Genomic DNA, 26,970 nt, shown 5'->3' on the forward strand with positions numbered 1-26,970 from the left:
CCTTGGCTGCCCGGTCACCAGATTTATTGCAAGTAGAACATGAATGGTACCATCTGGGATGCCAACTTCCACAGGCTACGAGTTTGCACGATTTAGAGGCTCAGTTACGGCAAATGTGGACCGATGTGCCGCAGGATACCATACAGAACCTGTAAGCCTCCATGCCCACTTGTATCACATCTTGTATCCAAGCTAGAGGTGGTACAACAGAGTACTAGAGCCTCCCTTCAAGGGATTGCAACCCTCTAGAAAGGGGGATGTGACGTCACTTATTATTGTGCACATGATGATATTTCTCAGTGTCTCTCCATACACAGGATTACACAATAGTGAAGAAGACATCGGGGGACGATGTGACTCCCATCATCCATCTCCAGGAGTCAGGAGGATGGGGCAGGAGTCATTTCCCCATCACAGAGCCTCCCTCCCCGATACATGAGCAGAAGATCCTAGAGCTCACCAACAAGATGATGGAGCTGCTGACAGGAGAGGTGATGCTGCGGGGGATGGGGGACATTATACAGTAACAGGAGGGGTCTGGGTGATGACTGGATATTGTGTTGTCAGGTTCCTATAAGGTGTCAGGATGTGGCTGTCTATTTCTCCATGGAGGAGTGGGGGTATATAGGAGGACACCAGGATCTGTACGAGGAGGTCATGATGGAGGATCACAGGCCTCTTACATCACAAGGTAAGGAGAGTTAGATAAAGTTACAAGTTGTTAAAAAGTAAATGAACCTTTTGAAATTCCAGATTTCAGTACGGATTGTCAATAAAATGGTTCTGATTGTATCTAAGTCACAATTATGAAGATGCCGTCAGCGGCTCATAGTAAAACAGTTCCCAATAAACCTAATGCTATCCTCCAGCCTGCAGCTTGCTCCAGCACCTCAGTGGTTTCCTGGAGGAGATGAAGCTTTAGTTGTTTCCTTACTACAGGTTCTCCGTCTGACTGATATCAGATGAGGGTCGTCACTGCGGGTTCATCTGCTAAAGTTTACATTTTCCTATTGAAGTATTTGATAAGATTGTCTGGTGTAGAAAACCTTCTAAATCCAGAAATGTCTTGATTTTTTTTTTTTCAATCTGCTGAAGATGCAATTTCTGATGAAGAAGTGAAAGCCGAGTCTCTATATAGACCAGCAGCTCCGAGCCGGGGATCTCATTGTGGGGCTCACTGTATTCTGTTGGTATAGAAGTGACGGTGCTGAGAGCCGTGTGTGATATATAGATATACAGGAGCTCATGTACTCATCACTGTGTGCTTGTGTCACCACAGATGGAGCCAGTAGGAGAAATTCCCCGAAAAGATGTCCCCTTCCTCTGTATTCCCAGGAGTGTCCAGAGGAAGAACCCAATGTCCCAGAGAGCCATCGGGTAGATGATGAGGAGCCCTATATCAGATCTATTAAAGTGGAGGTAGAAGAAGAGCGGATGATGGACGATCACCCGTGTATGAGAGACGTGAAGGAGGAGATTCCAGTAGTTGTTACCCCAGGTATGTAATAATGAATGGAGAAAGTCAATTCAGAGGGTTTTTAATGGTTTTGCAGAAAAAAGTCAGCGCCTCCGGCAAATAAATTAAATGTGCATGCACCATGGCTGCGACAAATACAGAATCCCACGCCTCAGCACTCATATACATTTAATATCTGAATAAAAATACATAACATATATATATATATATATATACACACACACACACTATCCACATAAAAATACAAGGTTCTCTTTTATATTAAATATCTTTTTTGAATTTTCGTCACTTTTCTTATTTAACAAAAACAGAAATAAACAAAACAAAAGCGTTGCACCCCCCCCCCCCCCCGCCCCTCTTGAGTTTCTTGTGTATCCAATATATAGATCGTCCAACATCCTGAGTAAACAGAAAAATTAGTCCTTGAAATGCTCCATCCTTTCAGATTATCTCTTTAACTTTGTCCCTTTGAGGATAGTCAGTTGTGCCGCCAATGAGCTCCATCCACACTTCAGTGAATCCTGTACTTCACCCGTCCCCCATACACGTACAACAACTTTATATCACAATACAATAGCAAACGTTAGAAACAGTCAACCAGATACATTTAGCCCTGTGATCATTTCATGGGTCACTACTAGAGATGATCGAGTATACTCGCCAAGGCACATTACTCGAGCGAGTAGTGCCTTAGCCGAGTATCTCCCCGCTCGTCTCTAAAGATTCGGGGGCCAGAGCGGGTTACAGGTAAGTTGCGGGGGGGGGAGAGAGGGAGAGATCTCCCCTCCGTTCCTCCCCGCTCTCCCGCCGCCGACCCCCGAATCTTTAGAGACTAGCGGGGAGATACTCGGCTAAGGCACTACTCGCTCGAGTAATGTGCCTTGGCGAGTATACTCGATCATCTCTAGTCACTACTTTGTGACTAGAATATACCCTGCATATTGTTTCTCTTGTATACTCAGTTTACCTAATGTGCAAGTTCAGTTGTGCCAAGCCAAATCCATCCAACCATTCGAAATGTATCTTGCTGTATTTGTGTCCTGCTTTATGTTTAAAGCATATGCCTCCTTTCTATGGTAAGAGTCGGTGGACCGCAGCATTGGCTGGAAGAGTGTCCCCCCTGCATTTAGGGAATCTAAATGCAGGGGGGACACTCTTCCAGCCAATGCTGCGTTACCAATTTTCTTGCAATATAGTCTCACTACCGGTTTCCCTGAAAATAAGCCCTACCCCAATAATAAGCCCTACCCATATATATATATTTGAAAGGGGGGGGCTTTTAATAAGACCACCCCCAAGAATGAGCCCTAGCAAATTTAAATAAAAAAAAACCTTCAATACTAACCTAGCCGCCGGCGTCTGAGTCTTTCGCACTGGTTCCCGGGGCTGCAGCAGGCTGCTATGTCCTCTGCACTGACACTGAACTCTCCTTCTGGTGATGGGGCTTTGAATACCCCGCCTCCAACAAGCAAGTGCTGTGATTCGATCGAGCGCCAGCCAATTGGAGCCAGCGCTTGATCATTCAAAGCCATTCAGTGAATGACATCACTGAATGGCTGTGCTTGGCTCATCGGGGGCCGGCTCTGATTGGCTGAGTCACGGCGCTCTTGAGCTGATCACAGCACTCGCTTGCTGGAGGCAAGGTTTTCAAAGCCCCATCACCAGAAGGCGAGTTCTGTGTGTACAAAGTGCATTAATATGGCCATACAGAAGTGTATAACCCCACTTGCTTTCACGGGACAACCCCTTTAAGGCTTTTTTTATTATCCTTTTGTAGCAATTTGGATATTCTGTTAGGTCACTTAAATCTAAATTAAAATCCATTCTAACGGTCTTTACAGTTTTTCATACTACTAAAATCGACTATATCACCATCTTTTTGCATCCCTCCGTGATTCGTGATGTTTCTGCTATGTGGATCTTTGCAGTAGCTTTATCAGTAGCAGCACTATGCATAGAGGACTACTTGAAGTAGTCCTGGATATTCATGAGCTGCAGCTGTAACCTACCCTGCCCTCACACCACGGACTGACTGCTGTCTACCTATTACTGTCCATAGAGAGAGAGCTGCCAATCATTGGCTGGAGAATGGGGTGGGAGTGGCTAACCTGCAGCTCATGAATATTGAGGACTAGCGCTCTGTGTGCCAGCTACTAATTAAATGTAAGTATCTCCCAAACTACAGCCCAGATCTACACAGTAGACATAATGTCTGTCATGGGCATTACAGTGATCTCCTATGGTGCTGTCAGTGAGGGCTGCAAAAAGATGGTGACGGTCTCCCGTTAACATTTGTAATCCGTACAAGTTCATTAGCTGCAAAACCTCGTGGTGGAACACTCATTTTAGGTTGACTAGGTATTTGCGCAATTAAATTTGGTGGCACCTCTTTGGCATTGATAGTAGTAGGACTATTTGGTTCTTCTGAAGGAATTTCTGTGTCTCTAGTCTTGACAACTATCAGTGCTTTAGGTATCATCCACCAGTAGAAATCTCTAGGTTGATTGTTCATCTGCCTTTTTTTCTTATCTCTATTATATACAGGTTCTGGTTGGGACTTACAGTCTCAGCATATTTTTGAAGGTCTTTTCTTATCTTTAGTACATAATGGGTCAAAGAGAAAGACCCGTCTTAGCACTGAGTAAGTGGTGACTTCCACAGAACTTGACCAATTGTTTTCCCTTCGCTTTGCTCTTACTAATACTCGGTCTTCCTTTGCAAGTGAAGCATCCTGTCTAGGGGTCTTAACTGGGTGGAATATGATCTGGCATCTATCTGTTGACTATTTGGTATCTGTAATCTGCTTCGATGATCTTGAACCCAAGATCCAGCAGTTCATTTGGGGAATCCAGCCCCAGTTCTGCTGCTACTTGTCCAGATCGCGATGAAGAACATTACATATGGCGAATAACAAGCTGCACTGTGAAACCTGTTGTTACAAGCTTGCAATAACTCGGGAACATATTTCAGCCATCTAGTTGTCTATTCTGACTCAATAGTTCTTAGTATTTGTAATAGAGTCCTAGTGAATCTTTCTTGGACTCCATTTAATTGTGGATGGAAGTTAGTGCCTCGGGTTTTTTCAATGTAATATATTTTATAAATTTCTTCCATAAATCTTTCTTAGAAATGGGTTCCTTGATCTTTTCTTGGACATCTATACAGCTGGATAAAATTGATATAAATAGCTCTAGCGGCTGATTCGGCAGTTTGGTCTTTGGTCAGTACTATCACTGCAAAATTAGTGAACCGATCAATTATTGTAAGATCATATTGATGTCCACTTATAAATTGTCCAATCAGAAGGTACTTAGTCATGAGGATCTCTAAAGGCCTACTTGTTTGAATAGACTGAATAGGGGTTCTTGGTTCATGAGCCTTGGTCAGATTTCTGATAATAGTGAATTCCTCTGTAGTTGACCTGGCCAATAGTTTCTTACCATCCACTCTGCATTTTCATCTTGGATATGGGCCTAATCAGTGTTCGTTTTAACAAACAGTAGTGGAGCTTCTGTGGCCAGCCCGCTTGTCCTTGCTTCACCGTTGGTGAAAAAACGTTCCTCAGGTCTTGGTATCACGATGTCTTCTAACATGTTGTCTTTTTCTTCAGTCCGAATCTGTAGGGTAATCCTAGACAAGGTATCATGGCAAAAAAAGGTTTGGTACTATGTAAACCAGTAGAAAAAAAGCGTGATTGTTCTCAGTAAGAGAAACCAGGTAATCTTGTAGATATGATACCATTTAATGGCTAACAAAAATACATGATGTCAGAGCAAGCTTTTTGGTTCTTCTTATCGAGCCTTCATCAGGCTATTCAGATTAGGTATCTGCATGGGTATTTTCTCTTTTTCAACAGTATGGTATATGAAACTTGTACTTGGCTAGTTAACCTTACATGCTTGTTCTAATGTTCCGAGTTTTGCATTATCCAAATATGTCATTCATGACCATAAATTCATTACCTGCTAGCTACTGAGAAAACGTCTATTTTGAAATAACAGTAGCTTTTCAGGTTATGTTCTGATTCTCATAATGCTTGGTTGGCATACGCCATGCCTCTGTCATGTCCATCTTGTAGTTGAGCTAGAATGACTCCCAGCCCTTATAGATTGTTGTCTGTATATGTTGGAAATGGTTTATCAAAGTTGGTGTATGCTAAGATTAATGATTTACTCAAAGCCCTTTTCAGGCACAATAGTGCAAATGCTTTTCCTCCTATGATATGGGCTGACTTGAAGGGCTGTCACAGTGCAGAGGGATCAGCCCTATTCTCATTTGCACAAGGAAAAACTAGAAGCAATGGGATGAAACTGAAAGGGAGGAGACACAGATTAGATATCAGACAGTGAGGGTGACCAATGAGTGGAACAGGTTACCACGGGAGGTGGTGAGTTCTCCTTCAATGGAAGAGTTCAAACAAAGGCTGGACAAATATCTGTCTGGGATGACTTAGTGAATCCTGCACTGAGGTCCCTTCCAACTCTACCATTCTATGATTTGGTTCTGCAGAAATACCAAAGAATTCATGGAGAGGCGTGGCAATTCTACAAAGTTTTTACTCTCTTATAGTCTAGTAGTACCCTTGCAAGCCTAAGAAAGCTCTTAAAGGGGTTGTCTCGCGCCGAAACGTTTTTTTTTTTTTTTCAAAATAGGCCCCCCTCGGTGCGAGACAAACCCAAAGGATGGGTTAAAAAAAAAAATCTATATTACTTACCCGAATCCCCGCTCTGCGACGACTTCTTTGTTCCTTCTCAAGATGGCCGCCAGGATCTTCACCCACGATGCACCACGGGTCTTCTCCCATGGTGCACCGTGGGCTCTGTGCGGTCCATTGACGATTCCAGCTTCCTGATTGGCTGGAATCGGCACACGTGACGGGGCGGAGCTACGATGACAACGCGGGAGCTACGATGACGATGCGGGACCAGCTCTCCGGCACGAGCGGCCCCATTCACCAGGCAGAAGACCGGACTGTGCAAGCGCGTCTAAAAACGCCAGAAGACAGCGAATTTAGACGGATCCATGGCGACGGGGACGCTAGCAACGGAGCAGGTAAGTGAATAACTTCTGTATGGCTCATAATTAATGCACGATGTATATTACAATGTGCATTAATATGGCCATACAGAAGTGTATAACCCCACTTGCTGCCGCGAGACCACCCCTTTAATATGTTCGGTACTTGGCCAAGGTGTTCTAGCTGTACTTTAAAGGATCATGAGGGGACAATGATGTCATCTCTGTAAATCAGAACAGTTTCAAAACTGAGATCACCATCTTTTCATTAAGTGGCAAAAGGGGCATTTGTGAGCCCCAATGGCATCCTTTTAAACCCAAACAGCCCTATGGGTAGAATAAACCCTGATTTTGATCTCTCTTTTGGCCACATATACTTGCCAATATCCACTTGCTAGATTCAGCATAGAAAGGTGTTTGTTTTTCCAATGCAAAGACACTTCAGTTCTGGGTAGAAGATACAAATCTCTAATAGTGCACACATTTAGCTTTCTATAGTCAATGCAAAGGCATACAGTTTCATCCTTTTTCCTAACCACAAACACTGGAGCAGCCCGGGGGGGGCTTTAATTATCTGTGATAACACCAGCATTCAGAATTTGTCGGTTTGGTTGGGTTCTCCTGTTAGAATCTAATGTCCTGGGATGCCAGTACACCCAAAGTCGTCGTCGTCGTCATCATCGTGTCTAGAAAATACTAATCGGTGTTACCATAGCATATTCATTAGTTCACCTGGTTGTTGGAAAATTACTCCACTTCTATTTCCATTTTTCTCTTTTTTTGGGGTTAAATGTGCAGCTACTGTTCATGTTGCATCCTTGACTGATTTAGTGAGATTGTTTTTAGTATCTACCACTTCTTCCTGGTGAACATATATGCTAGTTAATTCTAGGTCAGATTGCAGTTGAATCCCTTGATTCCTCTCAAGTTTGCAAACCTCACAGGGACTCCTCTATTGCTGGCCTTAACCAAGGTCCTCGCTACTTGTGGACCATAAGCTGCTTCCACCAATCCAGTGTGTTCTTCCATGGTTCAGTCTCAATCATTTCTAGAATTAGAAAAAATCTCAACAATCTGTTTGGTGAGAAGACCATTTTATTCCGAAGGGATTACATTCAGATGTACTCTTTTACAAACCACATATTCTTATTAAGTCATAGAAGACTTTTCAGGTTGAACAGTGAGGAGTTGTATGCTTTCAATCCACTTTTTGTAAAAAATCTGGTCTAGTTTTTGCAAATATGCATCCCCATTATCGCTGCTGTATTACCATTAATAGTTTTTTAGCAATTATTAAACCCTTCTTGACGACTTCTTGTCCACAAACCCACATATTCATCCAGGTGATTCCCACTACTGAAATTGGTAGGTTCTTGGCTACAGTCAATTTTATTAGGGTTCCAATATCTGTCTAAACTAACTTATTAAAGTATTGTAAAAAGTAGGTTTTGGGCATTGTGGTCACTTACGAACCCATATCCACTAAACATTCAAATGATTTGATCTCATTCAGCAATAGGAATGTAACTTCTTCCAAATATTGTGTTCCACTTACTTTTGTTTATATCCCCTTTGGTACGCCTCACAACCGTAAGTGCTCTAGTTTTGTTTCAAGGATTTTTATTAGAAAACGTGTTAACAAGTAAATCAAATGGCGTGCTAAATTCTCCTTGCAGGGGATCGAAGTGACAAAAAAGGCAAATATGCAAAACGGTTATAGACACAATCTATGTAAAAAAATATTTTTTATTGTTTGAATTGCAAATCTTGAGGGGAGGGGTAATATACAAATGGTCATCAAGAATCCATATAGAACTTATAAGAGAAAATGGTATTAAGGTATCTGTTAAAGTCCTTAGAATGATAATTAAGTGGACATTATGTTATACAAAGACCCAGAACATCTATAAAGTTCATCTAGGGCTGCCAAGTGTTTATAAAAGCAGATACAGTGTCCGTTCTAAACGCATGACAGTTTTTCAAATATCATTATAGTAGACTTTATGTTAATAACTTGTAAAAAAGTGTGGGTGTCTTTCATCTGGAAGCTACATAGATTCTTGTGGCCATACAAATATATTGAGTAAGCCTATGTGCCTAGTTCCTAAATCTTGGTAGATTATCTCCCAAAAGAAAAACAGTAGGGTATTTGGGAACCGGACCCACAAACAGGCAATTAAGTAGGAGATGTATATGGAACTGGAGATTTGCAACGTCTGGGCATGTCCACCAGATATGTAATGGACTACCCAACTCCTGACCTCGCCTAAAACAATACGGGTAGGAGGGGAAATATTGAAGCACTCGTTGGGGGCTTAGATGGATTCTATGAAGAATCTTTATTAGTCTCCATAAGGCAGACCTGGTGGCTACCTTTTGAGATAGTGATGCAACAATGGTCCCATCTTTCCATGAACATTTCAATCTGTAGATGTGACTTCCATCTTCGCATAAACAGCAGTTTACCCTCTGAGGGAGGTTGGTTTAATATACTGTAAATTAAGGAAATAACTCCTCTTTGTAATGGGTTTTACAAATATACACTTTCATTCAGAGTGAATTTAGGAATTGAGGGTGGGAGAGATAGTGAATGGAGAAGATTGACTTTGAAGATTTCTTGTTCAGGCAAATTAAATGTAGTCCTGAATTGTGATAGGATATATAGTTTTGATCTATTGCTAAATTGGTGGAGAATGGTTAGCTGGTTAGAATTCCACCAGGTAAATAAAAATAAGTCAAGACTTGGAGGGAATTTAGGGTTAGGAATAATCGGGAGCATAGGAGAAGGTCTAGAGGAGAGTCCATATTAAAATCTAGTACTCCTTCATAGGAGTAAAAAATAATAGCTAAGTGGGCTCCAAATGAATAGGCCTGGAACCAAGGGCTCTATAGTCCAGGACACAAAAAGAAGGGACAAAAACAACTTCCTTTTTTTTTCCAGCTTTACCCATAGAGGAGCTTCATGACCTCCAGAAACCACTGTCCATTAGGCTATTCATGCTGATTTATAATATTTAATTAAGTTAGGAACTGAGAGGCTTCCAAGTCTTCTATTGTAGTACATAGTGGTGTTTTTAATTCTAGATCATTTATTTGTCCAAATAAACCTGAAAGTACATTGAAAGCCTTTCAAGATTGATATAAGGACTGGTATAGGGAGGCATCTAAAGAGATATAATAGGCGCGGTAGTGTTACCATCTTTACAGCATTGATCCTACTACCCACTATAGGAGCGGGTTATCCCACTTCAGTAATTCAGATAATAAGTTTTTAAATAAGGGGGAAAAGTCCACTTATATGGAGAGTGTAGAGAGATAGTCAAATTGACGCCTAAATATGATATGTAGTGCAGTTTGTGTCGACGGTTGAGGTTAATTAATTTTATTAAAAGAAAGGATAGAGGGGTAGTTAGGAATGAAATCTCAGATTTATCAAAATTTACCTTGAGTCTAGAGAGGGCAGCAAAAGCATCTAGTATCGACATCAAATTTGGCAAAGAAGTTGGGGATTGAGACAGGGTCAGTAACAAGTCATCGGTAAAAAGGCTGACTTTATTTTTAGTGTTGCCCAGCTGTACCCCCTTTTATATTAAGATTGGATCTGATAACTGTTGCGAGAGGATCAATCGCCAGTGCAAATCAGGCATAAGGCAAGGAGCGGCCCTGTCTTGTACCTTGTCTAATTGGTATAGAAGTAACCAAATAAGAGGAGATTTTAAGCACAGTGGTGGGCGAAGAATATAGTTAGAGCAATGCTGATAGAAAGGGCCTTCTGATCTCAATATATTCAAAAAATATAAAATCAATATTTCCAACGGAGAGTATGAAATGCCTTTTTATATCTATGGCTAAAAGGGTTGTATATTGAGCCATTTTTGGTGTCCATTTCTCATGACCAGTTCTGTTTCTGAAACCAACTTTGGTTCCTGATGAGTCATACATGACGAAACGCGTAGAACTTGTTATATGAAACGATATATGCACAGAACAGAGCTACGTGTACAACAGCCGTTGTGCTAAGAGTATACACAACTTTACCCGAATATCAGTACTCTATCTATGTGGCAACTGGCATATTTCTATAGGAGCATCATAGATCGAGAACTATCACTGATGGATATTGGTCGGGTCGCGCTCTATAGTGACTTAAACTGACACACGTTTATCACCCTAATACTAATCCAAATACACAGGACCGCTCTGCCCTCAGAGGTTCCACTGTGTATTTTTGGACATTTCTTCAATACTGGCTTGTAGCCTAAATTGGAGAAGTATATTTGTTTGTGGTCTTTTCATGTTGGTCCCAAATATAGTGTGATAGACATGATGATTATTTTGTATAAAATGTCTATCGATTAATATAACCCAAATGTATTTTGCTGTTGTAATGACTTTCAGCTCTGAGGAGTTTAAAGGACACACACACAATCTAATCATAGTATTTGCTCTAAGTACATAGAATTACACAAGAAGCCTCTAAGAGTTAAAGGGCCATAGTGTCGTGTATATCCTGTGTTTAATACTGAGTGTTTACCTAGCACCCTTCCACTCCTCAAACACAAGCTAGTTAAACAATGGGTTGCCACATACACAGAAACTGCTTAAGGTTGTCTGCATGCTAAAGAAGACAAAGTCCATACTATGGCGGACGTGAGAGAGGGTGGGCAGAGAGGTGGGGGATTCTATATGATCCGACAAATGAGAATCTTATATGTTATTGATGTAATCTGTTGCACGCCCATTGAAGGGCGGTTGTCATGTGTTATAATAAAAAGCCTGAGCCTCTACACATTGTAGAGACTCTCCCGGTTTTAGACCAGCATTTGTGTCTGATTCTGGTCGACGATGTGTGCACACGACATAATTCGGAAGCGGCAAAATACCCCAAAGCCTGCTGGAGAAACCATAATCCAGAACAATAGGACCTTTTAATCATTGAGTAAATCAATAAAGGTTACGTTTTAGGGGTCCCACCCAGTGATTACTGAATTCCCCTCCTGGGGCCTTTCCGCTTCAGTGACTACTCAGATGGGAATCTAAAATTTCTTGAGGTGGGATCCCGCCCCTCATAAGAGATTGTAGCATATTAATTAAAGGTTGAACAAGTATATCCTCACATTTTCTAGAATACAAAACCGTATACCCATCAGGGCCTGGGGCTTTGCCCTGCTTGAGGTTCTTAATAGCTAGAAGGATTTCCTCAGATGAACTCTACAGACTGAAAGAGTAAGAGTAGGGATTAGGAAGTGAGTGTAAAAATCTAGGACCCAGAATTGAGGCATTGCTGTCATGGGATTTATACAGGCCATTATAATAGATGAAAAAAAAAGCCTTGTATATAAGGTTTGGGTTGGCTGTTGTGGTACCCTGTGGTGTATTTTAAATATCATATTGACCCGTTGTCTTTCTCGGAGCTTAGATGCTATGCAAAGGTCTGGTGTATTGGCAAATTTGAAATAGGTGGCTCCAGTCCACTGAAGGGCCCGCTCCTTCTGGTGCGATAAAATGGCGTTAATTTATATTTTGGTGTCTTAAATGTCTTTGGTTATGGCCACTGAAGTGTGTTGCTGGTTGAGGCTTTCTAGAAGAAAGTTGTCTTTTTCTAAAGCTGAAAAAACTTGATTTTGAGTCTTTTTCTGCGAGGGTAGTTTAAGTAGTTGTCCTCTAATGTACATCCTATGTGAGAGCTATATCCAGGTAGCGGTAGAGTTAGACGTGGTATTGTTGTTAAAGAATTCAGAGAGCGCATGTAAAATTTGGGGAAGAATCAAGGGGTTCCTTAGCAGGGATTCATTTAGTCTCCATCTGGATTTAAGAGGCAGAGTAAATGATCACAGAATAGACCCCCAAAAAATGTCACGATCTGACCAGCTGCAGGGGCAATGCATAATTGCCGCCATGTATGGTAGTTAGTCTTGAGTAAGAGCGAAAAATCTGGGGAAAAATATGTAAAACCGTAGGTTCTACCCCAATGTTGGAAGATCAGGGCAAACTTAAAGCCCCACTTATTTCACATTGGTCTATTGGTCTTAGTGCCCGCCTTTTATCTAGCATAGATGGATCAATATCTGTGTAGAGTTGGACCGAGGATGGAAGGCCAGGCAGTGGAGTCAGTTGTCTAGCTGCAGATAGTAATAGGTCACGCATCTTGTTATAGTGTAATTTTAGAATTACATCTCAGGGGAGATCTGGGTTTGGAGAACGAGACAGGGCCCTGTCAATTCTATCAACCCGAAGAGAGCTTTGGTCCACATTAGGAAATAAAGCTGAAAAAAAGGCTGAGTGCCGTTTATTGTTTCTGGTAAACCCCTAATGAGTGTATTTGAGCATCGAGATCCTCATATTTAGCCTCTAAAGATTCCAGTCTCTACTCCAGCTCCTTTATCCTGCTTTTATCCTCCTCCGTAACATCAATAATGTCATCAGCTTTACGTTCCAAATCATCTGTTCTGGGATCAAGGTTCCTTATCTGGTCCGTAAAGACCCTGACCGCCACAAAAAGTTCCTCAAAAATTGCTTTCATTTGAAGGAGTAAGGTGGATTGGGGTCCTGTTACAACAGAGGGTCCATTCTCCTGTTCTTTTTGGAGTTGAAGTGAACTGGTTAAAGAGTCTGCTGCACTCGGCAGGCCAGACAGTGTGGGTTGACTCCACCTGAGATGCAAATAGTTCTGGAAGTGTGTCTTTTAGTGGAGTCTGTGAATCTCTGGGGGTCGTCCCCCTTTTCTGGTTATTTTCACAAGTCAGCAACTAATATAATACTTTAAGGAAGTGAGTTGGGCTAAGTAAAGCATAAGAATCCCACGGAAGCGTGGACAAGTTAAGCATGATTATGCTAGTTTCAGACCACCCATGTGCAGTATGATTTCTAGTGGGGGTGGCCATAGTCCATAGTTGTTAGCGAGCAGTGGGGTGGTATTCACCAAAGGCTACTATCATCAGGCGGTGCCATAGCAATTCTTCAAGTATAGCACTACAGGTGCACCAACTCCTGCAAATACAGTTTAACAACAGGGTATGCAAACAATGACGACAATACAAGGGTTAATTTCAAAAGGGGGAGGCAATTTTTAAGTAGCCAAAACAACTGTCCCTGTTAATATTTCCTTTTATAGCTGGTGGAATATGGCTTGTGTAGCTGGTGGCATGTGGCTTGTGTAGCTGGTGGCATGTGGCTTGTGTAGCTGGTGGCATGTGGCTTGTGTAGCTGGTGGCATGTGGCTTGTGTAGCTGGTGGTATGTGGCTTGTGTAGCTGGTGGTATGTGGCTTGTGTAGCTGGTGGTATGTGGATTGTGAAGCTGGTGGCATGTGGATTGTGAAGCTGGTGGCATGTGGCTTGTGTAGCTGGTGGCATGTGGCTTGTGTAGCTGGTGGCATGTGGCTTGTGTAGCTGGTGGCATGTGGCTTGTGTAGCTGGTGGTATGCGGATTGTGAAGCTGGCTATATAGAGCTCTACCAGCTAGTGGCATATAACTTAGTTATAGTTGGTGATGCAAAATCCCTGCTGCTTTTCTCCAAATGCAGCCTCTATGTTGCTGCCACACAGCCAAGATGGCGGCCGCCACGTGTGGTAGATTCTACTAGCCTCACACCAGGCCAGGGGATCTGTAGTAACCATCAGCAGGGGCTCCTGTGACTGAGTGCAGAGCTTGCAGGGGAGCTGCCCTCCAGAGTGAGTATGGCTGTCACACAGGGCAGGAAATCCCCACTGACCAGGTGCCTCAGAGTTCCCCAGCTTTTCCCTGTGATACCCATGCCGAGGAAACCCATCCTCCGGCACCCACTGGACCTGTTACTGCTCCGGAGGTCACAGGAGATGGGCAGCGCTCCAGGCAGGAGGTGAGCATTATGCCTATCAGCAATGCCACTGGTTGCGATGTGGACCAGCCTGGGACTACTTCACAGCCTCGCTAGGTCACAAGGAGTCGCGATAGAATGCGATGGATCAGTGGCCCACACAACCCCTCTATCTGCTTTCCGATGACAGAGGGGAGCAGAAAGGGGAAAAGGTAACTGGGGCGCATGGAGCTCAGAATAATGTGCAGACCAGGGTTCTCCCATGGATCTTTCGTTCCCGCGTCTGCCCACGATCGTGGTTAGGTCAAGCCCCAAGCTCTAGTTTACCTGCTTAATTAGTAGCTGGTGATTATCTCCAATGATGGCGAAAAAATAAACAGTGCTATGGATGCTGGAATGCAGTAACAACATTTTTTTAAATGTGCTTTTATTGTACAAAACATAAGCAACTGTATAAACCTGCTATCACTGGAATCAGAGAATAATGTTACCACTTACTTATTCTGCATACTGAACGCCCTAGGAAAGAACAATAATGGAATTTATTTATTTCCCAATATCCTATCCCGCCAAAAATGTATAAAAGTTAGAGTATAGTTACCCGAAAATTATGCCCTTAAAAAATACAACTTGTCCCACAAAAAACAAACCCTCATATGGCTATTTCGATGGAATATTTAAAGGATGTGATGATTAAAAAAAAAACACGTAAAATTGGTTGGTCATTGGGGTCTAAAATAGGCCTGTCATTAAGGGGTTAATATTAAATTCATTTCCCCAAGGGGTCACATCCCTGTAGGGTGCTTCATTTGAGTATTAAAGGGGTTGTCCCGCGCCGAAACGGGTTTTTTTTTTTTCAATAGCCCCCCCTTCGGCGCGAGACAAACCCGATGCAGGGGTAAAAAAAAAAACCGAATAGTACTTACCTGAATCCCCGCGCTCCGGTGACTTCTTACTTACCTTGCGAAGATGGCCGCCGGGATCTTCACCCACGGTGGACCGCAGGTCTTCTCCCATGGTGCACCGTGGGCTCTGTGCGTTCCATTGCCGATTCCAGCCTCCTGATTGGCTGGAATCGGCACACGTGACGGGGCGGAGCTACGAGGAGCAGCTCTCCAGCACGAGCGGCCCCATTCAGAAGGGAGAAGACCGGACTGCGCAAGCGCGTCTAATCGGGCGATTAGACGCTGAAATTAGACGGCACCATGGAGACGGGGACGCTAGCAACGGAGCAGGTAAGTGAATAACTTCTGTATGGCTCATATTTAATGCACGATGTACATTACAAAGTGCATTAATATGGCCATACAGAAGTGTATACCCCCACTTGCTTTCGCGGGACAACCCCTTTAATTAACATTTCTTGTAATGCATTGACATTTTTTGGAATGTTTTTGCCTTTTCTCTGAAATCATGTGCGGAATCTTGTATCTCCCTGCAGTAGAAGTTTCTCCATAAATATCTTCTACTTTTTCGCTCTGTTTTGAGTAAAATGGTTCTTCTATGATCGTCGTTAACAGCATTCAAGGTCTGTATTTATGGTGTAATATATAATCTTATAGTCCCCATTTAATTAATGTTTTTAATCCCGTCAGCCAGCATCTTGTTTTTGCCATCACATTTTGCTAAGTGATTCAATATGTCGACCACTGACCATACCACAAAAGGTATTTCGCCAATGGAGAGAGACTTGGGGGTCTAACCACAACAATAGCTCTTTCAGTTAAGGCCTCGTGTCCACTGCTAAAATAAGATTAAAAATCCGCAGCGTTTTTCCCGCAGCGTGATCCGCACCCCGTAGGGATGCATTTGACACCCGCAGGTAGTTAAATACCTGCGGATGTCATTTTCCCCTGAGGCGCGGATTGCGTGTGCGGGAAAACACCTGCGGCATGGTCCATTTTTAGTGCGGGTCTCCCGCAGGCTTCTATTGAAGCCTATGGAAGCTGTCCGGATCCGTTGCACACCCGCACCTGAATTTCTGCTCTCCGACACGGGAGAGCAGGAGTTAAAAAAAAAAATGGAGTGCCCGGCACATACGTGCGTCACGCTGCCGGCGTGCCGAGCACATCTGCCAGGCCGAAGAAAGAAGATCCGGCCGCGACGGAGGGAAGATCGGCAGCGTCCAGACAGGTAAGTTTAATCATCTTTTTTAGCCTCATGTCCGCGGGAATGAAGGGACCTGCTGCGGGATTCTGCATGGATAATCCGTGGCGGGCCTGATTTTTTTCCCCGTGGACATTCAGTCATATCTTGCTTACTATGCCAGATTTAATGTACAACCCGTACTAGAGGCAAGTTTAAATTTTAATTAACGAAACTTAAAATATTTGTCTATATTATTGAAATCCGCGGGTCGGAAGAGACAGACGTTATTTATAAGCCAACACACTTATCCTTTATGCTCCCAACAGAAAGCTAATTTCTTGACAATTTTAGAAAAAAAAAAATTGGATCGGAATGATCCAATCTGATTTAACAAAAATCGTCCTGATTTTATTGCCTGGCCGATTATGACGATCAACAGAGAACTTATCACACAAATTAGGGGAGAGCAGGGTAACAAGAGACAAGAATTCCACACCTTCTAATTTACAGGTAACATGTAATTTTTGTGTAAGAACTAGAGATGAGCGAGCACCCAGATGCTCGGGTCCGCGTTATTCGAGTCGAGCTTTTCTTAAAATACGAGAGCTCTACTCGAGTAACGAACCCCATTGACTACAATCAATGGGAGACTCGAGCATTTTTGTATGTGGGACGCCGGGTGCCGAGCCTTTTTTTTCTTGGTTCGTTTTCTCTCTCTCTCGACAAATTTGCCAATGACGTGGGGCCAAAACAGGCACGCCACAGCGGGGAGGAGCCAAAAACTGGGGCGAGGTCGAACACGATTTGATGCTCGAGTAACGAGCACCATCGAGTACACTAATACTCGAACGAGCATCAAGCTTCCACTGACATCAATGGAAGCTGTCCATGTGGGAACTGCAGTGAAATGGAGCATGCTGCGATTTGTTTTCCGCATCCAAAGGTCCGCAAAAAGAAATCCGCATGCTCTAATTCAGGTGGGGTCGCCAATGCTTCTCTATGGGCAGCTTGAATTGCGGATCATCTGTGGACATTGGGCCTAAAATAACGGTTGGAGTATTGCTCCACCAATTGGTCACCTTTGTATCTGGGCAGAATGAGTGTTGGGCTCTATGTTCAGCTTGTCAAGTCATTAGGAAAAGGAGATGGGATTACACCCACAATACAATCCTATTGGTTAATAATGGTCAACTGGGCATGCCTAACAGTTTCTTGTCCTCTATTCCTTTCCTCAATTCTTACTATGTTTTCTTCTTCCCTTGTTGTTCGTTATGTTGCCTGTCGCTCTCTTCTGCTATTACCACTCCGCTTCATTTCTCAGTTGATCTTCCTGGTCCTCTCTCTTCATTCTGTTCTGACTCACCTGTAGTTGATCTGCCCAGCGGCAGGACCAAGTAGTGATGTCATCACCGTGAGGATGTGTAGATCATGGATTGGTGGTTGTTGTTTTTTTAAGCTGGATGTTTATTATGTATATTTTCATTTGACAGCTGTTAGTATTTACATAGGATATCTTGTCAACATGCAGGTGGGGAACAGCTTGAGGGCACTAACAGCTATTGCACATGCAGTTGTTTTTTGTTGGTTTCAAGTGCAGTTTTTGATATAACTTGTTGAGCCTTTTGGTTTCGATTCACAAAATTTCATCACAAACTGTTCCAAGAACTACATGTATGTTTCTAGCTTAACAGGAATGCTTTAAATTGGTCTTTGTGGTTTAAAAATAAATTAAGAAAAAACATTTTTCATCCTAACAGAAAATCCCAGTAAGAACTCTGAGGCAAACGTCATATTATCTTTAAGTTATAAAGTAGAAGATGAAGATATCCTGCAGCAATCTTCAGAAGAAAACTTCTTTACCCTTAATGTACATCCAGGACTTCACAGTACAGATCTATCATACAATCGCCCTCATCATGAGGAACCTTCTCCTTACCAATCACAGATTATCCCAAGTGCAGGTCAGAAAGAGAGTAAAAGATTTCATTGCAATGAAGACTTTACAAAAATATCACAAGTTCATACAGGGAAGAAGTCGTACTTCTGTTCAGAATGTGGAAAGTATTTTACATATAAATCAACTCTTCTTATGCATGAGAGACTTCACACAGGAGAAAAGCCGTATTCATGTTCTGAATGTGAAAAATGTTTCTCACAAAACTCATATCTTGTAAGGCATGGGAGAATTCACGCAGGAGAAAAGCCATATTCATGTTCAGAATGTGGGAAAGGTTTTATAAATAAAGCAGATTGTGTTAAACATAAACGGATTCACACAGGAGAGAAACCATATTCATGTTCACTCTGTGGAAAGTGCTTTACAGATAAATTGGGTCTTATTAAACATCAGAGAATTCACACAGGGGAAACGCTGTATTCATGTTTAAAGTGTGGGGAAGGCTTTATGGATAAATCAAGTCTTGTTGTACATCAGAGAAATCACACAGTAGAGAAACTGTATTCATGCTCAGAATGTGGGAAATTCTTTGCAGATAAATCAAACCTTATTATACATCAGAGAATTCACACAGGAGAGAAGCCTTTTACATGTTCAGAATGTGGGAAATGTTTTACACAAAAGGCATATCTTGTTAGGCATGGGAAAATTCACACAGGAAAGAAGCCATATGCATGTTCAGAATGTGGGAAATGTTTTATAAATAAAGCGGATTGTGTTAAACATGAACGGATTCACACAGGAGAGAAGCCGTATTCATGTTTACTCTGTGGGAAATGCTTTACAGATAAATCAGGTCATGTTAAACATCAGAGAATTCACACAGGAGAGAAACCATATTCATGTTCACTATGTGGGAAATGCTTTACCGATAAATCCAATCTTGTTAAACATGAGAGAATTCACACAGGATTGAAGCCATTTTGATGTTCTGTATGTTTTACAAGGAAATTAAATTTTGAAACTCACTGAGAATTAATACTGAGCAGATTTTATTTTTGAATTGTGGGAAAAACCAACCATTCAGATTCTTCTTATTAAACGGCTGTACCAGAACAACAAGTTATGCCCTATCCACATGAAAGGTTTGTTTATAGGTGGGGGTCTCACTGCTTTGACACCCACCAATCTTGAGAATGGGGGTCCCGTGTCCCCCATCCTCTTCACTGTTACTGCACCCCCCTGAATGAAGCATTGCTCACTCAAGCACACCAGTACTCCATCCTATTATTAGTTGGACTGCTGAGATACCCGAGCAGCACCTACTCAGGGATTTCCATCATGTCCATTGAAATGAATAGAACAAGGTCTTGGTGATAAGGGGATAACTTGTTATTCTGGTACTAGCCCTTAAATCAGGGTTTATTCTAGGGTTAAATTAACCTGGATTTGACAAACACCCAAATTATAATTCTTTTTGAGCTCAACTGTGATTGGGAGAGATATAAAAGTATGGGAGATATAAGGAAGAAAATAAGGGCCTTGTTTCGTAGTAACACTGAATTGCCACAATGAACCTTCAAATCCAAGGTTTATGGGAATGATGCACAGTGGGCTTAAACCTGGAACTGTCAGGTATAGAATAATCCAGTTGAAATGTCGCATAATTGAGTAATGAAACAGACTTTCTGTACCCAAGATGCTGTGCTGTTTTTTAGAAGGAAAAGTAAGGCCGCCCCAGGTAAACTATATGTGCATATATCGGTATTTGAGCTTTGTTTACACAGTATAAAGATAAATATGATGGATTGGACCAAAAAAAACCCAAATACTTAAAGAGCTATTCTGCATGGAGCATTTTCATTGCTCTGCTACCTTGACAACTATGGCAGCAGATCCATAGATGCTTCTCTCCCACAGTGTGATGTGTGGAGAGTACCATGCCAGTCAACAACCCATCCCCTTAACCCCTTGAGTGGCGGGTTTCCTACCACCCTGTCGTGCCCACCAGGGCAGGTTTTTTAAAATGGTCTAATCATTGAATTTCAACTAATTTTGCAGTTGCGTCTCAAGAGCCATAACTTTTTCATTTTTCCATTGACATTGCCATATGAGGGCTTGTTTTTTGCGGGACAAGTTGTGATTTTTTTAAACAGGGGGGAGGAAAAAAAAGAAATGGGGAAAAAAGAAAAAAAGGGGCCATGTCATTAAGGGGTTAAATAATGCATTAACTTCCTTCTCTGGGTCATTACGACGCATGGATACCACATGTGTGATTATATTTTTGATTTTTTTTACAAAGTAAAGGGAGACAAGTGTTTTTATTATTTTTTTTTATAATTTTTTAACTTATTTTTAAAAAAATTTTTTTTTTTGTCCCTTTAGGGGACTTCCACAGGGACCCATCAGGACCCCCTGATCACATTCCGGGGGTCCGGTGACAGCCCTTTACATGCTGCAGTGACAGCCCTTTTACATGCTGCAGTCACATAGACTGCAGCATGTAAAGGGTTAACACAGCAGAGATCGGAGGTTTTCTCTGATCTCTGCTGTAAGAGCAGGTACCTAGCTGTCCTCTGACAGCTAACAACCAGCTCTCCCTGCCACAGAGACCATCGGCTTGCTTCTGACAAGCCGATGGTCTCTATGGCAACCTGTAAACAGAGCAGGAGATTGCCGACATATCGGCAATATCTTCTGCTGGTTTTTCAAAGCCCTTGCTTTGTTCTCTGTGGGTCTGTGCAGGCAGAGCACAATGTCACACCTTGTGGCATTGTGCTCTGCAGCTCCCATAGTGATACATAGCCCGGAAATCTTCCGGGCTATGTTGCTATGAGCAGTGGAGCTCCTCCCGGAAAATTTCCGGGCGTGCCACTCAAGGGGTTAAATGATTAATGGTGCTTTTCCAAGCCGATCCCTCACCTGTCCTATTTCCTTCCACACCCTTGTGACAGGCATTTGCCCATTAGCCCAGCGCTGTAAGCTGATGCATAGCCACTTTCTGTTGCTTGGAATAAACATCTTGAAACCACAACAAGAGTTTCGACAATTTGATATACGACTTGTAGGAAGACAGTCTATGTTTCTGTGTTAACAGTTTTATGTTCTTACCGCTTCCTACCTTTCATGAACCAGCTTACTGATGACTGATTTACGGTCTTTCCCCTTGCAGTTGTATCATCAAATGCAGGAATGGACTTATACACTCTGTTGTTGTTGTTTGATGGAAAAGTACTTTATTTTCTTTTGTGTTTGTCACATAAGGTTTAAAAAAATGTAATAAAAAACGTTTTAAAAAAATATGGGGCAACTTTACAGACCTTTTTATGCAAGTTTCTGCAACAAAGATTTGTGACTTTTTCCCTCTTTGTCACTTTTTTGAAAAGTGGGTAGTGTGTCTGACCCAAAAATGTATGTATAATTTACACCAGAAATTGGCATAAATTATCCCAGGTCAGATTTGGCATACCTTTCTTTTTGTTTTATTTATTTATTTTTTGTATAAATTCTTCATTTATAAATTTTGGGGTGGGTACAGAAAGAAAAAAGGGAAATCCACTTAGCCGGATTGAAACCATGTGGGAAAGAAAAACAAGAAACCGTTTCTCTGCGAACATGCAGAGCCTTATTAGAATAACAGATTAAAAGTGGACGTTTCTGTTTAATTATCCAAATGGCAACAATATGTAAATTGTAATAGAAAGTATATCTATGCTGAATGTAGTCAGATAACAAAAAGTCCCTCTCAACCCCCCCCCCCCCTTCCTCCCCCTTTTCCTTACAATCGAGAGAGTGGTTTGTCATTAGGAGGCTTATGCGTTGCTGTTAGGTAAGAGATTCTGTCTGTTTTTGTAGCATAGCCATTTACTCCAAGTCTCCAGATATCTATCCAGAGTTTCATCTCAGAGGCATCTAGTTTTTTCATAGCTGCTCATGGTATTCAGCTCATTGTACCACTCTTGAATGATGGGGGATCTGTATCTTTCCAATGTCTGGGCGTTTATGAGGAATGGAAGCAAGTTTGTCTTTCCCATGTTGCCAATAGCTGGATTCAAATTTAATAGTAGTAGTAACCGACCTCCTCCTGACATTTCCATCTCAATGTGTGGCGCCACCATAACTCCTAGACAATCCAATATGTAATACTGATCACAGCACACACTTCACCTTCAAATATGCAGGGAAGACAGTCCTCACCAGCTGGTGCACGCTCATCAAAGATCCTGGATCCTGGATCACAATTTCAGCAGCAAAGTATGTATGAGAGCAGCACTCCAGGGGTTAAATAAAAGAATAAATCTTTATTGTGCCCACACGACGTTTCAACCCTCCATCCAAGGGTCTTTATCAAGTTCCTAGACAACACGCCCGCTGCCTTGGGGTCATATTTGACTCTGATCTCTCTTTTACCCCCTACATCCAATCTCTGGCCCGAACATGTCAGCTGCACCTCAAGAACATCGCAAGAATCCGCTCTTTTCTCACTGTGGACATGCTAAAAACGCTCACTGTTGCCCTCATCCACTCCCGGCTCGATTACTGCAACTCGTTGCTGATCGGCCTCCCCTTCACCAGACTCTACCCTCTCCAATCCATCCTGAATGCGGCAGCCAGGCTCATCTTCCTGTCCAGTCGCTACTCGGATGCCTCTGCCCTGTGCCTGTCACTGCACTGGCTGCCCGTTAAATACAGAATTCAATTTAAACTCGCCACCTTCATCCACAAAGCCCTCCACAGTGCAGCGCCCCCCCTATATCGCCTCCCTCATCTCAATCCATCAACCAGCCCGGGCTCTCCGCTCTGCTAACGAAACCAGACTGAGAGCCCCTTTAATTCGAACTTCTCATTCCCGCCTCCAAGACTTCTCCAGAGCAGCACCGGTCCTCTGGAACGCACTACCAAAGGCTACCCGAGCAATCCAGGACTCGCAGAACTTCAGGCGTGCTCTAAAAACGCACCTCTTCAGGGAGGCATACTGAATTCCCTAAACAAACCCCTCTGTACTCCGCCTGATAACATGCTCCCTGACCTACTGACTGCAATCCCTGCTAGCCATCATAAACCACTCCTGCAGTCATACTGATTCTGCCATCACACGGCTAAATGTCTGACCATTGTCTATGTGTATATCACCCCTCACTCTCCACCTCGCCATACTGCACACATCCCCAGCCCCTTTACCTTCTGTATCACCCCATTACTTGTAGTATGTAAGCTCGTTGGAGCAGGACCCGCACCCCTATTGTTTCCATCAATTGATTACTATGTAACCGTGGTTCTGTAACGTTTGTACTTTTGTCTTTCTGTATCCCCTGTCTATGTAAGCGCTGCGGAATATGTTGGTGCTATACAAATAAAGATTATTATTATTATTATTTTGGGGTGATAGTAATTTTGGTTCCTAAAATAAAATTGGGTTGAAGTAATGGGCAGGAGAACCATATATGTATATGTGTGCCTTTTGTTTTGAGACATCGCCAACAGAGTGAAGAATAGTTTTGATCTATTTTGTTAAGACGTTCGGGGGTTTGTACCATCTTCATATGATCTTGTAGTTTAGTTCCTGGAAGCGCATGGATATTTAAGCTTCAGTGTGAGTTTTGTAAGATTTGTTTCACTTCTGGAGAGAATGATATATCTAAATCTCTCTCCCAGCTAGCTATATAGGAGGGTGTTTCTTTGTTGTACAGAAGGGTTTGGTAAATTCTAGATATCTTCCTCTTAGTGCGATAATCCTTCCACATTCATTTATGAAAAAGTAAGTCATGGTTAGTATTAAGTATATCTGCTTGATATAGGGAGATTGAGTCCTTAATAATATGAAAGTCTTTGTCGCTAAGATGAGGGAGTCGTAGTTTATTTTTAAGTATATTTTGGGAAAGAAATATATTATTTTCATATAACTCCAGAGAGCAAGTGGGGGTGATATTGGGGATGCTTGGTAGCATATTTTTAATAAGCTTAAATTTGTTGGCTATTAGGTTTAGGAAAGGTGTTTATCCGCTAATATTTGGGATTAATCTTAGTTTTTTGTTGAATTTCTGCCATATTTTAAGTGACAGGGTTGTTATTGGATTTCTGGTCTCTTTAAGATTGGGTTTATTTTAAGGGGTGGTCCAGACCAGATGTTGAAATTTTGTCATTAAAGACTGTAGTTCTAGATCAACCCATAATTTGTCTTTTGGAGCATGAGTCAATTATTGGGTTGAGATGAACTGCAAAACTGAGATACTGGGATCTGCTGAGTACATGAAGAGTCCTGCAGCTCTTCATGTATTCAAGGCACGTTGTGCCCTGGGAATTTGTATTCAGCCTGGCATTGGAAATAGAGGGCTTAGTAAAGTCCCCCTATGGTCTGCTGAGCCTAAAGAAATACTCGTGCAAAACAACCAAGAGGAGCCCCGACCACCCAAGGTCTGTATCAAGCCAATAATGAAGAATGCCACTGAGGTCCATGTCTACATGCCCACTCCTTGAATTAACTGGTTCCGAGCTCATGATGTCCTGTAGTTGCACGAGTGTTCAGGCTGATCCTAAATGAACCCTGTCTTATTTGATTCAATTGTGTGCTTCTAACTATATTCAGGTAAAGAACAAGTTTGACTTACTCAGGCAGGAAAGTGGGGACCCAAATGAACTGTGGGCAGAGATAAAGGGAAACATTATTGAAATTGTTCAAGAACATGTGCCATACAAGAAGCCAGTCTGCAGCAGGAGCTGTCTAACTACAACCACCCTCCAGATTGCGGATAAAAAGTGAGAGGCTAAGGCTAAAGTAGAGCTGGACAAGGCGAGACGACTCAATGCCAAATTCCAAACAGAAGCCAGGAAAGACCAGAACAACTTCTTGAATGCCCGATGCATGAGCCTTGAATTAGTCTATAAGAAGGGTCACTCCAGGGAATTATTTGCCACTGTGAAATAGGTGAAAAAGCCTTTCTCCTCCCGCCAAGCAGCCATCACGGACTATGACAGGAATGGAATCAGTAACCAGCAGGACATCAAGAAGATATGGAAATAATATACAGGAGAACTATATGCTGGCACCAGCAGTGACCACCCAGAGGAACATGGGGCCAAAAGGATCTGGAATCTGACCTGCTGGAAAGTGAAGTGGAGTGGGCTATGAGATAGCTGCCAAACAACAAGCACCTGGCATTGATTTAATCCCTGCAGAGCTGTTCAAACCAGTCCCAAAAGCTGCATCTGCAGCACTATGCCAGACAATCTGGAGGACCTGCACATGGCCAACGGATTGGATATGATTAGAGATGAGCGAACACGTTCGGCTCCGCCCCTTTTTCGCCCGAACACCGAACTTTGCGAACACTTCAGTGTTCGGGCGAAAAAGTTCGGGGGCCGCCGTGGCAGCGCGGGGGTGTGCGGCGGGGAGTGGGGGGGAGAGGGAGAGAGAGAGGGCTCCCCCCTGTTCCCCGCTACTGCCGCCCGCGCCGCCGCGCATCTCCCCGCCCCCCGGCGGCACCCGGACACTTACGCGCGAACACTGCAGTGTTCGGCAAAGCCGGTGTCCGGGTGCGGATGTGTCCGTAACGGACACGTTCGCTCATCCCTAGATATGATCAGTTTTCATCCCACTGCTAAAGAAGGGTGATATGAAGGACTGTGGAAACTATAGAACAAATGATCTAATTCCCCACAGCAGCGAGGTCCTTCTGAACATCATCCAGAAGCGCTTGAGAAATATCCTTGACCAGGAACTTTCTGATGTTTAAGCTGGATTTTGCAAAGACAGAGGGACCCGTGACCACATCGCAAACCTGTGGTGTATCTTGGAAAAGGCAAGAAAGTATCAGAAGCAGCTCTACTAAGGTTTTAGACTGCATTGAGCATGATGAGCTTTGAGAAGCACCGAGGGAGGTAGGAGTACCAGCACAACTGATCATGTTCATCAGGTCTCTCTATAGCAATCAAGATGTCACAGTGAAAACCAGGTATGGAGATACAGAATGGTTCAAGATTAAAAAGGGCACAAGACAAGGATGCATCCTCTCTCCTTTTCTTTTTAACCTCTATGTGGAAGTAATCATGAGGTGGCTGGACTTAAAAGATTAGAGTATTGGGTTTAAGATAGGTGGAAGAATCATCACTAATCTAAGATATGCAGTCGATAAGACCATTGTAGCAGACATGGCAAAGCATCTGAAGACACTAATCTTGAAGCCAAAAGAAGAAAGTGAGAACTTGGGACTTCACCCGATCATGACCACTGTAAACAAAGAAGTCCACATAAAGGTCAAAAATGAGGAAATCAAAGTGCTTAATAGTTTCATATTTCTTGGGTCCCTCATCTATCATAGTGGCAGCTTGACAGGTGAAATAAAGCATTGATTAACACTGGGGAATACAGCCATAGTGAGCATAAATCCAATATGGAAGAGCAAAGATGTCTCAGACAACATCAAACAATAGTTAATCACAGCCATCATCTTCCCAATTGCAACATATGACTGTGAGATGTGGACATTGAGGATAGCAGACAGAAGAATTGACGCTATCAAACTGTGATGTTGGAGAAGGCTTCTGTAAATCCCCTGGACAGCTAGAATCACCAACAAAGCTGTCCTGGTCTGTATAAACCCAGAGGTGTCCCTGGAAGGCAAGATCACGAGACGTACTTTGGACACGTGATGAGGGCGAATTCGCTGAAATCAGTAGTAAAGGGAAACTGGGAAGA

The 26,970-nt window shown here is 42.7% G+C and overlaps 1 protein-coding gene and 1 pseudogene across 1 annotated transcript; both read left to right on the forward strand.

Annotated features, from left to right (window-relative positions):
- Positions 1 to 26,970, forward strand: part of LOC136578559 (zinc finger protein 850-like) — a 189,446-nt pseudogene that overhangs the window by 79,751 nt on the left and 82,725 nt on the right.
- Positions 535 to 19,303, forward strand: LOC136578544 (zinc finger protein ZFP2-like). Its single transcript, XM_066578681.1, has 3 exons — positions 535 to 691; positions 1,280 to 1,498; positions 18,136 to 19,303. Exons 1-3 carry the CDS (start codon positions 607 to 609, stop codon positions 19,260 to 19,262), a joined length of 1,431 nt encoding a protein of 476 aa, XP_066434778.1. The 5' UTR covers positions 535 to 606; the 3' UTR covers positions 19,263 to 19,303.

Source organism: Eleutherodactylus coqui, chromosome 9 (genome assembly GCF_035609145.1).
Source record: "Eleutherodactylus coqui strain aEleCoq1 chromosome 9, aEleCoq1.hap1, whole genome shotgun sequence".
NCBI classification, from domain to species: Eukaryota; Metazoa; Chordata; class Amphibia; order Anura; family Eleutherodactylidae; genus Eleutherodactylus; species Eleutherodactylus coqui.

What these genes read in the sequence shown, in the direction of transcription:
- LOC136578544 (XM_066578681.1), top strand. Translation starts at nt 607, where the DNA reads ATGGAGGAGTGGGGGTATATAGGAGGACACCAGGATCTGTACGAGGAG. An exon ending in CAGGCCTCTTACATCACAAG is followed by an intron (nt 692 to 1,279) that starts GTAAGGAGAGTT and finishes GTGTCACCACAG; the next exon opens with ATGGAGCCAGTAGGAGAAAT. An exon ending in TCCAGTAGTTGTTACCCCAG is followed by an intron (nt 1,499 to 18,135) that starts GTATGTAATAAT and finishes TCATCCTAACAG; the next exon opens with AAAATCCCAGTAAGAACTCT.